The sequence below is a fragment of the Mytilus trossulus genome, chromosome 12, assembly GCF_036588685.1.
Source record: "Mytilus trossulus isolate FHL-02 chromosome 12, PNRI_Mtr1.1.1.hap1, whole genome shotgun sequence".
Classification (NCBI taxonomy): domain Eukaryota; kingdom Metazoa; phylum Mollusca; class Bivalvia; order Mytilida; family Mytilidae; genus Mytilus; species Mytilus trossulus.
Genome location: NC_086384.1, coordinates 13,714,585 through 13,731,281, shown reverse-complemented (window position 1 = coordinate 13,731,281; position 16,697 = coordinate 13,714,585). Strand labels below are relative to the sequence as shown.

Here is a 16,697-nt window from a genome sequence, read left to right as displayed (position 1 = left end):
CATTTTCTTTTTCATGTAGGAAAATAAAAGTATTTTAACATTATGACAAATAAAAGAAGCAGATATACCAGTACTGAAAATCATTATTCAATAGGTTCACTATAATTTATACTTTACCATGATGATGATTAATGTCTGCTGAACAAATACCAATTGTAGTCTTCCGTTTGAACCCGTCTGGGTTTGAACCCATGACCTCCACATATTTTCTATAGTAATTTTTGTTTAGTAATTACAAAACTTTTCTGGAGCCAAAAGGTGGTATTTTGTAACAACCATTATCATATATCTATTGAAAAAAACAACCTACCCTGTTCAATTCTCTGTGAACTGTAGGACTAGTTACTGATGCCCTCTGTATTGACTCTGTATGTACCATACGTCTGGGTGATGACATTACTCCATTATGTATTTCATTCTCTAACTGTTTAATCTTAAACTTAGCTTCTATTAATTGATTTTCTACTTCAATTTTTTCTTTCCGCAACTTTCTAGCACAGTGACTTTGACTTGTGGGACTCAAGCACTCATTTTCTCGGAACTGATTAAGATTTTCCTTTAAGTTCTCTATAATTTGTTCTTTGTTATTAAGTTCATTACTAATTCTGACTAAGTCATTTTCCACTTTTGTTAATTTATCTTTATGAAGTTCTAATGTCTCAGACTTGCTTTTCAAGTCAGATTTTAAAGTGTCTAATTCATGTGAAATTGTGACCGACCCATCACATTGAACTAATTCTTTAACTTTTTCTGCCTGCTGACAGATGAGTTTTTGTTGCTGAGAAATAGCCTGGTTGAGATTTTTTATTTCTCGATCTGACACTTCCATTTGAAACTTACACCCATCAATCTCAGTTTTAAGTTTACTTTTTTCTTTTTCCAGTTTTTCACATTTAGATTGTATTAGCTCTACTTCTTCCACTAATACCTGTTTTTCATTAACACATTTTTCAAAGCTTTTTATTTTCAGGTCCTGTTCCTTAATCAGAATCTCATGCTGTTTACATGTTTTTGACAAACTATCCATCTCCTTCAATGATTTTTTGTCCTGTTTTAGACTGTCTAAGTCTTCTAGTAATTTCTGAAGTTTAACATTTTTTAATTCTAATTTACACTCCAGTTTGTCACATGATTCAATTTTATCCAAATTTTCCTGTTGTAAACAGTCTACTTGTTTCTTCAAATTTTCTATTTCAACATTTTTGATTTCCAAGTCTGATTTTAATTTATTTAAGGAACTTTCGTGTTCTTTTTTGTGTCTTAAATTTTCTTCATCCTCATCTTTAACATTGTCATCCACATCATCTTTTACAATGATAGGTTTACTCTTTAAATCTTCTATTTCCTTTTCAAGCTCTGCTATTCTTTCCTCACTCTCTAAGACTTCAGACTTTGCATTTTCATGCAGCGTCTTGTGCATGTGAAGTGCAGACTTGAGTTCAGCAATTTGTAACTTGGCCCCACTACGAGAACTCTGTTCATTATCACTGGTCTCTGACTGAGAACTACAACTTTCGAGGTCATTACACTTTATCTTAAGTCTATTTAAAGCAGTTTGTAAAGTTTGCTTTTCTTGATTTGCACATTCAATTTCTTGTCTTAGTGAGTTATTTTCTGCCAAACTTGCTTCATTTCTTTCCTTCAAATCTACAGTCATATTTTCAAGTTCAGAACACGTTGCACCTAATTCTTCATGTTCTTTTTCCAGACTTTCCTTTTCCTTTTTGATATCATTGATTTGCCTGCTAATTGTGTCACTTCCTACTTGCACGTTCTCCATCTTTTGATTTAAAACTTTTTGCTCTGAGTGAAGTTGTGTAGTCAAGTTCACATTTTCTTTCAGTTGTGTTTGAATTTCCTCAAATTTTTTGTTTTTTTCACTAACAGATTCTGATATATTATCAATTTCTCTATTTAATTCCTCAATTCTATTACACTTTTCTTCCAACTCGTTCTTAAGCTGTGATATTTCCTGTTCAAGTAAGGTGACCGTCTGCTTATGGCTCTCCTCTTTGCCTAAATCACCATTTTTAAGCTCAGTAATCTGATCCTCGAGTTTTAGGACATATTCCCCATTTTCCTTTTGTTTTTTCTGTAGAACTTCAGACAAATCTTCTATTGTCCTTTGTTCCTCTATAATATCTTTTTCTAAGGTCTCGTTATCTTTCTGTAGACTTGACCTTGTTTCAATGTGTGCTTGCAGCTCCTCTCTTTCCTCTTCCAAATCACGTACGTCAGCTTCCAACATTTCTTTGGCAACTTTTATCTTATTCAGTTCATCATTCAATTCCATCAGCTGAGTGGTTTTCTCCTTTGACAAACATTCAACTTCATTGACCTTGCATTCTAATTCATTGACCTTGGTTTCAATGGCAACCTTACATTCTATCATGTCTGTAATTTCGATTGATTTCTCTTCCAACTGGAACTCTAAATCTTTACAGTTTTCCACCAATTTCTTCATTTCATTCCCGTTTTCCATGTTAGAACTTTTAGATTTTTCTAGTTCTTTTTTCAGGTGTTCCATCTCTAGTGACTTACTTTCACTTTCTGTTCTGATCTTTTCACACTCTTGTTTCAAGTCTCTCATCTTTTTACGAATATTTGTCAGTGAATCAGACGACGGACTGTCACATGATTGCAGACTCTCAACAACAATTTCTTTGATTTCAGTTTCCTTCTCTTGAATTTGATTGGTTGTTTGGTTAACCATTTCTCTGAGGCCTAAGTTTACTGTTTCCGTCTCTTCCAGTTTTTCTGTCAAATTTGTAATCTCAATATCTTTTCCTGAAAGTTCCTCTTTCAACTGTTGAAGATACTTTTCAATTGAAGCTGTTCTTTCTGAATTTTCCTTTATTTCCTGTCTGCTACGTTCAAGATTCAATTCCAGTTTTGTTTTGGTTTCCTCTAAGTCTTTATTTACAGCGTAAGCATCGAGAACATCCTGTTCCAACTTGTTCACTTTATCTTCTAAGACAGTCAAACATGAAACACTCTGTTGTAACAAGGTAATACTCTGTACACATTCATCTTTCTCTCTCTCAAGTCTGTCATTATTGTCTTGAAGATCCTGTATTTTTCTATCTGCCTCATTCTTCTCTCTCTCAAGTCGCTCAATATCTTTCTGAAGAGATTCTATTTGACCGTCTGCAGTTACTTTCTCCTTTTCAAATTTATCAACTTCACTCTCAAGTGTTTCTACTTTATTTGTAGCTGTTAAATTTTCCTCAACTTTGGTTGCCATCTTTTTCTCAAGTTCTCCAAAATTATCCTGCAATTCTTTGAACGAATTGTGAATGTCATCAAGTTCTTTTAGTTCTAGTTTTAATTTCTCCACTTGTTCATCTGATTCCTTTCTTTTTTCCACTTCCTTTTCTAGCTGAGATTTTGTATCTTCTAACTCCCTCATCTTAGTTGTTAATTCCTCTAATTTAGTAACAGCTTCTTGTTTATGTTTTTGTTCAGCTTCCAGACGAGATTCTAGGTCTTCTGATGTAAGTCTAGCTATATGCAATGCAGATTCTAACTCAGCCGTTACGGAGGAATTCTTCATGAATTCAGCCTGCAAGTCTTTGATTTGTCGAGAAAGGTTTTCCTTGAAGTGGTGGTTTTTCTCTTCACTTCCACAATTATTGGCATTACTTCTCAGTCTCCTTACAGGAGAGTCTATTCTGGTTTTTCTTGGAGATTCTGTTTCTCTCAGACATTGAGATGGAGATAGAACTTCCTTACATTTCTTTGAAGGCGAGTTCTTCGTAGGACTCATCAGCTTACGTTCTGCTTTTAACTGGTGAATCTGTAAAATTATCATTTCATTAAAATAATACATATAATTCGTCTTATTTGTTACAATCATTTTTATACCTGGATTTAAAATATCTTCTTTTCTAAATTTAGGTCACTGTAACTGAACTACTTGGATATACTGTTGATTTTCCTGAATATAAAATTTTACAATTTCTACGTCGAATATTGTATGTATGTTTTATCTTTTGTGCATTTTTATTGTCCTCAATTCTGTTCTTTCTTAGAGAGGTGGGTAAATTTGACAGGAGTGGATTTTTTATGATTTTATCTTAACACCTTGCCCAAATTTCCAATACAATTCTACAGTACAGCTAGTCAATTTTCAGAAGAGAGAAGCTTGACAACATGATTATGAATTATATGCAAATCCTTCCCACCTACAGCAAAATTTCTGACAATTTAGTTTTAATTCCAATTGGCAATTGCATATTGCTTCATTTTCTTCTATTTGAAGTATTAAATCAAATAAATGTTTTTGTAGGCAAAATGGTGATCATCACTCACTAAGATTATCTATGTATGTATATATTATATTGTATAGCTGACTATGCAGTATGAGTTTCACTCATTGTTGAAGGCTGTACATAAGAGCTATTGTTGTTAATGTCTATGTCATTTGGTCTCAGGTGGAGAGTTTTCTCATTGTCAATCATACCACATCTTTTTTTGTATATGTAAATGTCCTTTATTAGTTGATGTCTTTAATCATTCTCATCGTTTACATTTTTCCATCTTATTATATTTTGTTTATTTCAATAGAATATGTGTGTTGAATGTTTGTTTCTGTAGTAAAATGTAGATACGACTTTGTCAATTCAAGCACAATATCAAACATGTTAACTTAATACTCTAAGAGTTGGTGCGTAAAAAGGATTATGCAAATAAATGCATGGTTTGTTTTTTAATATTTTCAGCATATTTAAACTGTCCACTTAAAAGTGAATTTTCTGATTTTCATTTAGTTTATGGCTCTAGACTCATGAAGTTAAAAATATATCTCAGTTTCAGGGATAAGACAACAAATAACTGAACTTCAGGAGATGATTTCATAAAAAACTTACGACTAAGATTTATCGTAAGTTTACTGATTTGTTCATAACTTAAGACTAATCTTAGTCGTAAGATTTTTTGTGAAATCGACTCCAGATCTTTATACAAATGAAGCTTATAATATTCTTTTTAGAGCTTTTCATTGCTTGCTGTTCTTAGCTAGACAAGACTCAGTGTTGAAGACCTTATTTTGACCTATAATGCTTTATTTCTTACAAATTATGACTAGGATGGAATGTCGTCTCATTAACACTCATATCACATCTTTTTATTTCTTATCGACTATAGTTGTGTCTTTTGGATTATTTGAAATCTAACTTTGTTTTGGGTAATAATTTGTGAAAATTTTTCATTTCAAAATGAACTTTTGCAAATTTTTACAGCATAAGTATTTTAAGTATAAGTGATTTTAATTGTACATTGTACTATAATCTTCAAGTTCACCTGTGTTTTAAGATTACTGATTTCTGCCTTGTAACCATTAATGAGTGCATGTTCTCTTTTAAAACTTTCATCTTCTTCCCTAGCAAACTTATTCTTCCATCCAGTTATTTCTTCGTCTTTCTGCTTCAAAGTTTCTTCCAGGAACAAACAACAATTCTTCTGGTTTTTCAACTTCTCTAAGAAATTCAAATAACCAATAAAATATAAACTCATATACATGTATATACCGGTAATATAAAATTGAGAATGGAAATTTCAAGTCTGTTTCACTCCAACAACTGTTTGTATACATACATTATCAATGACCACTGAAGTGCTTGAATAGATAATGTTTTCTTGTGGTTTATTTAAGACTGTACCGTATAGTTCCTACCATACGTCTAGATTAGATAACTCCTCAGCTTTTGGTGGAGTTCTTGTTGCTCAGTTTTGAGTTTACTATATATGTGTAGTGTTTTGTAAACTAGTTTGTCTTATCATCCTTTTATATCTCTTTTTTAGACTTTGTTAACAATTATTTCCAAATAAAGTAGCATCAATATTAAATTTTTTATCAGAGCTTTGTTATTCTCTAAATTATTCATTTCAGCAGAATCTCTTTTCCTACATCCACATTCCATTCTCAACAGGAATAGTATAACAGCTGTCTAAACTAATAACCTTTGAGATTTTGTTTTAATTTGACTGATTGTTAGAGCCTTTACTAAAAAAAAACATTGTATGACGGTCAGACCTATAAGTTGTTTCATGGTATATAATTTTCTACTTTCAATATTTAACAGCTGTCAAAACATTTAGATGTGTTACTTTGACAGAAATACATTCATAACTACACTTTTTTGCGATTGTAACTGTTACCCCATATCTGATAATTTATTATGGATTCAGAAATATTCATCAATTGATAAAAAATTATACATTTGTGAAAAAAGCTCTTTGACACATTTTTTTAACATGATTTGATATCCAACATTGAGTTGTTTCTTGTCTTTGTACCTCTTTTTTCTTTAATATGGGAACATGGTTTTGCATACTTCTCAGTGTACTGTTCTGTATTTTTTTATGATTTCTGTTATCAAATAAGTTCTATTTACAGAACTAGTGTGGCCCATAACAGTTTTATGCAAGCAAGTACATAATTACCAATTAATTTTCCTTTGTAAATAATTGTTCTTTTGCAAGAGTTGTGCTCGATATTATTCATTGGAAAAAATTGAGTGAAAATACTACTCATTTCCCAATCTTTAAAAATGTATTTTTGACGTTACAATCATTAAATACTTTTCACAAGCATTAGCCAATTCTTTTTTTTTGTATTGAAGTTTGTTCTGCTGTCAAATCTAACCTTAGATACAAAACATCATGAAACCCAGGGTTGTCAATTTGAAATTTTTACTGCAGGTTTTTGTCAGATTGTTACATATGTATATAGATAACACAATTTTCCTTTGGTACCATACATAATATATATATAAATGATAGTCCTTTTATGTTCAGACCATTTTTTTTGTTGCTTTTTATTCCTTCAGATATCATACTTTAAAACTTCTAAAATGTTGGTCTCCTGAATACCATGAGAAAGCTTTTGGTTACTAACACTGGGTTTTCAGTTTGACAGTCCCTAACAATTCCATTCTTCCAGTGGCTAGCTAGTGCTTTTGCACTTCTTCCAGTGGCTAGCTAGTGCTTTTGCACTGGCATGAATTGAATGATACAATCTGTTGGTAACATTTCAGATCACAAACTATATAATTCTACTATAACCTAAACTGTCATGCTCTCAGGCAAAGATATGAAGGCTCCTTTTTGATTGTAATGTACTGAAATGTTTATAATTTGGGATGAAGGTGTTGTCGACATGAAAATTGGAATCAACTGTTTTCTAAGTAAATTAGTTTGTACGCCTATATGTATCATCTGATGTAATTAATTATAAGCTGCTGACCAAATATAAAGTCTTTCTGTTCAGTAGTATCTGATGAAAGTGTGACAAAATACAGACATCCTTATGTTGTACTGTTACACTACTGTCCCAAGTTAGGGGGAAGTTTAAAATAACTCTCACATGCTTAACCCTGCCACATTCTGCATGTATGTGGCTGTCCCAAGTCAGGAGTCTGTAATTCAGTGGTTGTCATTTGTTGATGTGTTATATATTTGTTTTCCTTCATTTCTTGTACATAAATTAGGTTGTTAGTTTTTCTTATTTGAATTGTTTAACATTTGTCATTTCTGGGCCTTTCATAACCGACTATCAGGTATTGGCTTTTCTCATTAATGAAGGCCATATAGTGACCTATAAGTGTTAATTTCTGTGTCATTTGTTTCTTGTGGAGAGTTGTCTCTTTGGCAATCAAACCACATCTTCTTTTTTTCTATAGACAGACACACAAATGGTGACCAACACGCTGAATGCAATAAATATTTACCATTTTTAAATGATTTCTGTTTTCAGTGTTTGTTGGTATTAAACCACTTTCAAAGACCCCCTTGGATTATTAAGTATATATATTAATTGTATTTTAAAGCCAAACCTGACAAACACATGGACATGCTAGGCTGCACATCAGTAACTTGAACAGACTCACCTGAAATAAGAAAAATTCAGGTGAAAGTTTATAGATACATAGTGAGAGAAGCATGCCAATGTGTCTGCCAGGATCACTGAGGACAATACTTACAATGGGCAAGTATAGTGTGGATAAGCTAGGATGAAGGTATTTCGTAGCTTCAAAAGCCACAACTACCTGAACAATGTTGTTGTAGGAAAGGTGATATATAAAACTATACAGGTAAAATCGTTGAGTATAAAATTTTATTAGAGAAATATACATCATCACAGTGATTCAGCACCTGGCAGACAACACATTGGTGCAACATAATACCACAAAATATTAATGAAAATACATACAAGCTTTCAAACAAAGTTTGTAAAAGTCAACAGTGGTAGGGGTTACAAGGCTCTAAAAATCAATAATTTATGAAATTCTAGGGGTTTTCATAACATTGTTGTTAATGTCATATGCATTTGCTTTAAAAGTCAAGAGACAACCTTATATAAAATCTTAGACCAGAATTATAGATTTGGTCACTTATCAAAGACAAACATTATATATTAACCCTTTCCTCCATTGAATTTTTTTTTTGCATACTTGATTCGCATAGGATTTTTTTAATAAAATACTAAACATATGCTTTAAAGTATTAAGGCATTGCGAAAAACAACTATTTCATCAAATAAATTTAAGTCGGATATTCCTATGATATTCCTTTTCATATTGGATACAAATTTTATTAAGTCAACTGCAGACACTTTGTATTCAAAGTGTTTCAACTAATGTACTACACAGGCGTCATTATGGAGTAAAGGTGGTGGCGTCAAAAGGCGTCATTATGGAGGAAAGGGTTAACTAGCAAGGTGGTAAAGAGTTTTATACTTTAAATTAGCCATCACTGCATATAAAGCAGTTTTTTTAGTATATACAAAAAGGTCCCTATATTCTTTTCGCTATCTGAAAGGTTCAATATTATACCCAAATACAAGTCACATTTTCAAGAGGTTGATGTTTTTATTTACCAAATTTGGTCGAAAAGTTAACTTTTTGTCTGTTGATTAAAGCAGTCTGCACGGTTAACCACTAGTCAGATGCCCCAGACTAGTAAAATTTCATTCAGACTAGTGAGTTTTTGCAAAAACTTTGTTTGGACAAAAAAGAAAAACGTCTGAATATTGGTTTTCGGATTGGTAGTTGAAAAAGTTTTTGGTGCATACTGTTAAAGACATATGAATTTGTTTTGAAAACTTAAAGCAATAATATAAGGCATTAGTAGTTATCTGTGGTCAGTGTCATATTAGAACATCAGCTGTGCATCAATGGATGTTTATATTAAAAAAAAAAATAAACCATATTATTCATACATGATATCTTCATGTCATGACGTCGACTCTAAACAAATGTGAGGGTTAAAATAATAAATAAATGATAAAATAAAATTCAAATAAAAACAAAATAAAATAACAAAAGCTGACTGATCATCTTATGACCAGCAGCTTCTATAAATGAACACAGGTGTTAAATGAAAGGAGCCTTATTTACCAAGAAAAACACAAATTTGTAACTGTAATGATACGTTATTTGAATAATATAATTCTGTCATGTCATTCAAAGAAATTTGCATAATTTATGCCAATAACCTTAAACAGATATAAATAAGACATGTTTCTGAAACATCTAAAACAGACTGATAATTTTTATGGCTTAAAAATAATTAAACAATGAAATTTGGAGGTCAGTTTGGAATTTTGATGCAAAAAATCTGTCTAGCTTCTGAGAAAATCAAGGAAATTATCAAAAACTTCAAGACATATTTTGTCAGACACAACATTATGGGAAACACCTGATTATCTTGGGATTATTTCATTGATTTTCTTAGATTTTCAGCAATGAGACTCTTTAGTAAAATCTAACAGAAAATCAAACACAGCATGCCTAGTAAAAACATTCAATTTCTGGTCCTCAGATTATATTTCAAACCTGAATGTTTCCCTGACAACCTAGCTAACTTCTGTTTGACAGAATTACTGACTCGTCTTCGTTTACTTGTGTTCAGACGTTCACGGGATCTGTCACCAAGTTTACGTTTGACCAACTTTACATTTTCTTTGTCCTTAACTATTCGGTCGTTGACTGTTTTTTTCACTATCTGTCGACTACGTCTATTTTCAGCTATAGGTGAGTTTCTTAGCCTTAGTAGGCTAGTTTTAGTATGATGTGCAGTCAGTTTGTTCTGCAGGGGCGTCAGCACCACTTGTAACACACGACTGCTGTTATGTAATGGTCGGTTGATAATGAATTCCTGACTAGAATGACGCATGCTCAGTGGGGGACACAGATTACCTTGGGAGGAGGGAATATTGTCAATACCTTCTAACTCAGAGTTTTCAGACTCCAGTTTAACGATCTGTTCATCTTTCTTTATTAGTCTTTCTTCAGCAGTGGTTACAGCATTTGTACTTTCTTCCAATGCTGTCTGAAGCTCTGATATCAAAGTTTGCTGGAAAAATAATAAATCATGTAAATGTAAAGTAAAACTTTTTAAGTCGAAAAGGAAATTACTTTACAAACAGACAGTACCTGCTAACAAGTTTAACCCCACCATATTCTGTATGAGCCAGTCCAACCATGTCAGGAGACTGTAATTCAGTGGTTGTCTTTTGTTGCTGTCTTACATATTTATTTTTAGTTCATTATTTTGTACAAAAATGAGGCCATTAGTTTGTTCGTTTAAATTAATTATATTTATAATTTTGGGGCTTTTGATTGCTAAATAAGTGGTATGGGCTTTGCTCATTGTTGAAGGCCATACATAGACCTAAAATTGTAAATTTCGTGGTCACTTTTGTCTCTTGTGAGGAGTTCCCTCATTGTGAATCATACCACATCTTTTTTATAGCTTTCTGTTCATGACACTTGTTATTGCAACAGGCTAGGGATTGTGATAACAAAACAATTGCACTTTTCCTGTTGAAAAAGGTGACAGATTTTGGTATCACAAATACTGCATAAATGTTTCAAATATAGTATCAAAAGTCTAAGAATGTTTCAAAAAATAAAATTGCACAGTACAAGACAGAAATTGATCATTAAACATAAAATGATGAAAAAATGCCTGATTTGTCGTTGGAAATTTAAAGGATTCTTGTACAAGATGACACTTAGTTCTAGCTCTGAGGAAAGACCATACTCTTCTTAAAAATGAATGAAATATTTAACGCAAAAACTTTCCCAAAAGGTAGGTGAATTGGATTTTTATGTTGAAGATGAACATAGTCCATTCTCTCTTTTAATTTGTATGAAGAAATCACCAGTATGAATTATTTTCAACACAAAGAGTATTTCGTTTTTAAGAATCGACAAATCCTACTTCCAATTATCAAATTAATAAAGACCTTATACTTGAACTTCAATCGAAATTAATTCTTTAGGATTCATGTGAAGAAAGAAATTTTTAATTGGGGTTCCCCCTCCATATGAAGCCTGTATCCCTGTGTTTACCTGTTGTTTGAGTTTCTCCTCGTCATCATTAATGACCTCCTTCAGCTGTTTGATTTCTGTATCTGTCTGTTGAAATGTTTCTCCAGCTTCTGTCAGCATAGAGTTTAATTCCTTTATTTCTGTCTCCTACAAATAGAGGTATTTAATGAACCTTCTTTAATAGCTCAGGGACTGTTGTACAACACAGCATTTAATTTCTAAATTTCTGTCACCTTTATATAGAAGTGTGTAATGAACTTTCTTAGATCAGACGTCATAAACCTGCCTTCTTTTCATAAGCATCAATCTACTTCACTAAGGTCTGTTTGGCTTTAATGTTCAGCATTGGGTGTAAATTAAGTTTCAACATTTGTCTAAAGATTACACAGAACAAAATTAAAAGCATCAATTTGTAAATGAAATATATTCCTTATAAAACTCGAATATTTTCTTTAAGGTAATATCTATACTGTAAACCAACTTATTTACACTGATACTCTATTTCGTGTTTTACCCTTTCTGGACTATTTTGCAGCTATTTAATTTCGTGATTTTCTGATTAACTTGATGTAGTTGATAAGGAAATATCCAGATTTTACATAATCACGACGATTTATATTCGCGTTATTTTTCACTCGCGAAAATAAGTTGGTTTACAGTAAACAGTCAAGATACTATTTTTAATCAGCCTAATTACCTGTTCTTTGATCTGATCTTTAGCCTGTTGTAACTGTTGTGACAAGGTTTCTAACAAACAAGTATCTCCTAAATCAATATCACTCTTTCTCTGTAAAATAGGCAACATTCTTAATATCTATGTTCAAAACAACAAGTGTATCAATAAATTGTCTCAACCAAAATAATATGGAGGAAAACAAGTGATTAATTAAAAGATCACAATGTTCTATCTTTACACAAAGATAATCTAAAACAGTTACAGTGGATTAATTATTATTCATTGGTAAAGGTGAACCATGAATTCAAATATTCAAAGAATTACAAATTTTCTATAAACTTTGTATGCAGAGATTGGCATAACCACGAAATAAAAAATTTCCCCTTCCTCCACAAAAATAAAAAGAATCCAGTTTTATTTTCAGTCTGCAATATGAACACGATTGGATAAAGGCTGGTATTCTCCTAGTACTTAAATAATATGTCTTTACTATTGCCATGTGTTGTTGGGTTGCCATCTCAATAACATTTAACACCAGATTCCTTTTAATTCACAACTCAAATAAATGTTACAAGAATGTGTCCATATTACATGGATGCCCCACTAACACTATCATTTTCTAAATTAAGTGGACAAACATGTAGTTTGATACCAAATTTCGGGAAGCTCTGATTATTAGTTCCCAATAAAATGCCACCATAATCTTACAAAGAGAAAGAAACTTAGATAGAACCAGTATACCTCCTTTCTTTTAGAGCAAAGATTTAATGATTACCTTTTCTACAGTATTAGTTACAAGTTCATCCATTTTATTGTTCACTTTCTTCACCTGGTTCTTGGCTTCTTCCTATAAGTAAACAACACAAATTCATTTAATAAGTAGTACAAGCTGCAGTGGACAAATTTACATTGTTACAATATATTTAAGGAGATATAAGGTCACTTATGTGGTCTTCTCTATCTTGAAATACAATTGATGCTTTTTTTGGTAGTTTAACACTGTGTCAGCACATATTGGTAATACTGCAGCAAAAGACATTCTTTTCAAAGGAGTGAATAAATGTGAATTATGAAAAAAATATTTGTTAATGTGATTTTATTTAAAACTGAATGTTAAATGTCCTTTTTGGTCAAATAAACATGTATCAGTTACAGCAGGTTTCTCAACAAAAAAATATACCTGCACTGCTTTGATCAAACGCTTTTAAAGGTGGTACCCAACACTTCCACTAAAATTAATTTGGCTCATTTATTTTTCATAAAATTTCGTCAAAGTATTTACTTTGACACTTTAACAAAATTTAAAAAAATTTAACCAACCGTTTTGTCTGAAAAATTACACTGGTTATATAGCAGTTTGACAAACACCAAATTTGATCATTGAGGAGCTTAATATTCCTTTACAACACACCGTAATCAAAACGTTCAGCTGACTCTAAAGAGTTATCTCCCTGTAGTGTTAGGTACCATCTAAATATGATTTGTGCTTGCCATTAGATCATACCTTATCTTTCTGTGTCTGTTCAAGAACTTGCTCTGTATCAGCCAGTTTAAACTGTAGAGATGTATTCTTAGCAATATAATTCTCCTGCTCCTTGATGTACTTGTTTAGTTGTGATTTTGTGGTTTCAAGCTCTTTTTTCAATTCTTTAAGTTCTTCATCCCTTTCCTGTAAATAGTTTATTATCTCTTTAGCTTAAGGATGTACACCTCTGAGGAGCCAAAAATTTCTAGAATTAAACTTTTTTTCTAAACCTGTTTTTTGTGTTCATATGACTGTAAAAAAATTATTGGTGAAGAAAAAATCATACGGTGGTGCACTTCTTTTTTTGCTACGGCCCTTTGAAAGTACCCAATTTTCAGGATTTTCCCATTTTTCATCAGTTTTTACCTATTTTTGGGCTCTAATCATGAAAAAAAATCACATTTCCACAATTAAACTTTTTGTCATACTTTCAATAAAGATGAAGGGGACCAATCTGAATAAATTTTAATTTCAAAAACTATAGGTAGGTGTTAATATAAGAAAGTTTTATCATATTTTGATGCTTTTTTGTGTCAAATTTACCATGTTGTCAATTTTGTAAATTTGTGATTTTTCTCCGTTTTAAGTACAAATTGCATATTTTTTCAACTTCTTTGTTATAAATGATTGAAAACATACATATCTAAGAAATTTGAAAAGAAAAAAGGGATGTGGGATGTACATGTTTCTGGTAAAATCCTTTTTTTTATCACTCACCTATTTTCTCGATATTTTGGCTAAAAAGACTGACTCGATTGGTAATAAAATTTGAAAAATGTATTACTCAAAAACTACTCATTGGAAATACCCAATTTTTTTACAGAGTTGAGTTTGATTATTACATTTTTTAAATTCTTTCATATTTTACACTTGTATCTCATGTTTTAGACATAATTCCAGAACGAGATTTCAACGAGACTGAACGAGACTGAAATGTCAGAAGAATACATCCTTAATTCACCAATACAAAAAAAAATTAGCCGATTTCAAGGAGTGTGAAGGCAAAGGTAATATATTTGATGCACTTGCTTGCTAGCTGAACCGTGAAGTCGTTGTAAGGTAAGGTAGACTACCCTCCTTAAGAGTAGACTAGTCAGACAAATAACCAATGTATCTGTATGTAAGACTAGGCGATTTTAAAGGAGGGGATGTATACCTTACCTAATGACTTCACAGTTAAGCTAGCAAGCAAGCTAACTAAAGATATTACCTTTAGCTACACACTCATTGAAATCAGCTGTAAATCAATCTAATCAGTGGTATTATTGCTAAAATAATCACATCAGAATATAATTCAATCATGCTGCCAAAATATTTTACAGGGATCAGGCATGTTAGACATAGTTTTTCCTCACTGTCATTGTAAATATAACATATTTCTAAACAAATTTCAGAGTTAAATATAGTTCATTAGTTCTTATGGAAAAAAATACTTCATTTATGTACATCTTATGCAATTCACAAACAATAAAATTGAGAATGGAAATGGGGAATGTGTCAAAGAGACAACAACCCGACCAAATAAAAAAACAACAGCAGAATAAATGTCTTTAGTTCCGACGCAAAGACCTTATCAGTGACTCAATATTAACGCCAAAATATGCAATCTTTAATGACTTGACAACAGTATCGTAATTATATCCCTTCTTAATCAGTCTATTTAAAGGTCTTGTAAGTTTCTGAGGTGAATACTGACACCTTTGTGCTTTATAAAGAATATTTCCATAAAAAATTGGATGTGAAATACCTGAACGTATAAAAAGTCTGCATGTTGAGCTATATTTACGAATGATGTTTTTATACCGATGATAAAATTTAGTAAAAGTTTTGACTAGTTTGTGATATCGAAAACCCTGGTGTAATAATTTTTCAGTAATACATAAATTTCTCTCGTTAAAATCTAAAACATTGTTACAAACACGAGCGAATCGTACAAGTTGAGATATATAAACACCGTAAACTGTTCTTTTACAAAATGGTCAAAAAAGGTGTTTACTTGCATATTTTTTCCCATTCCCTTCAAGGTAAATGTTGGAATATTGGACTTTCTATCGCCAAGAGGAAAAATAAAAAGACAACTTGTTTGTTCTACTTGTTTGACCTTCTATTTGGGTTCAATACTTGGGATACAAACCTGAACTTTGACCTTCTCCTGATGTAACAACATACTTGACACCCACTCATCATCCTCATCCTCCATCACCTCTTGTCTTTGTCGTTTACGGGGATTTATTGTGTTTGTTAAAATCTTTATTCGTTTCTCCATCATCTCTTCGGCTAAAATTTCCCGTTCCCTTATCTGTTCTCTAAAACAACCAAATTAAAAATTATTCTGAAAAATTTGCAATTGATTCCAAGTTATACAATATTTTATATGATAAAAGTCTGATAACAAATCTATTTTCAAAGGTAGCTGGTGTAATCAATTTTCAAATGTGATATAATTCAATAATGACAGTGGTGTATCATGCATAACCCAGTTAGTCCCATGTTAACGAAAGGCATCAAATCGGCTGTTAAAATACATAGCCACATCTTGTTACAGTGATGACTATAAATTAAATACATCTTGAAGAGAGAGAGAGTAAATAAAATTGAGAATGGAAATGGGGAATGTGTCAAAGAGACAACAACCCGACCAGATTTTCAAAACTTGGCAGGTCTGTTTTACCAAACTGACTTTAAAATATAAACCTAGTAAAAGAGACTGGTTCACATCAGATTAATTTCATGAAGACAAACTCCCGAATATTAAACTTCAGATATTTACCACACTTCAGCCCCAATAAACATTACTTACTCATAATCGTTTTCTATTTTAACAATCTGTTCCATCATTTCTTTACACACTTCATCTCTGATGTCACGTTCCATTAACAATTTTGCATGTTTTTCAACTTTAAGTTTCTCACGCAAACTATCAATGATTCGCACAAGTTCCTATAAAATATATAAAAAAAGTTTAACATTTTTTTTTCTTAAAGGAAGAACAAAATAGTTTATATTTGATTTGTGACATGCTGACAATGATAAAGTAATAGAACTAGAGGCTCTAAAGAGCCTGTGTCGCTCACCTTGGTCTATGTGAATATTAAACAAAGGACGCAGAGGGATTCATGACAAAATTGTGTTTTGGTGATGGTGATGTGTTTGTACATCT

At 31.8% G+C, this 16,697-nt stretch overlaps 1 protein-coding gene across 3 annotated transcripts in view; it reads right to left on the bottom strand.

The window, feature by feature from the left end:
- The window catches only part of LOC134693479 (centromere-associated protein E-like), a 54,791-nt gene that overhangs the window by 14,886 nt on the left and 23,208 nt on the right, over nucleotides 1-16,697 (bottom strand). For all 3 annotated transcript variants that reach the window (XM_063554311.1, XM_063554313.1, XM_063554312.1), the window contains exons 13-21: nucleotides 16,338-16,477; nucleotides 15,672-15,843; nucleotides 13,517-13,681; nucleotides 12,788-12,859; nucleotides 12,034-12,123; nucleotides 11,358-11,483; nucleotides 10,227-10,356; nucleotides 5,302-5,477; nucleotides 311-3,796 (exon numbers count right to left, since the gene is read on the bottom strand). In XM_063554311.1, coding sequence (XP_063410381.1) covers nucleotides 311-3,796; nucleotides 5,302-5,477; nucleotides 10,227-10,356; nucleotides 11,358-11,483; nucleotides 12,034-12,123; nucleotides 12,788-12,859; nucleotides 13,517-13,681; nucleotides 15,672-15,843; nucleotides 16,338-16,477 — 4,557 coding nt within the window. The remainder of the gene's footprint in view (nucleotides 1-310; nucleotides 3,797-5,301; nucleotides 5,478-10,226; nucleotides 10,357-11,357; nucleotides 11,484-12,033; nucleotides 12,124-12,787; nucleotides 12,860-13,516; nucleotides 13,682-15,671; nucleotides 15,844-16,337; nucleotides 16,478-16,697) is intronic.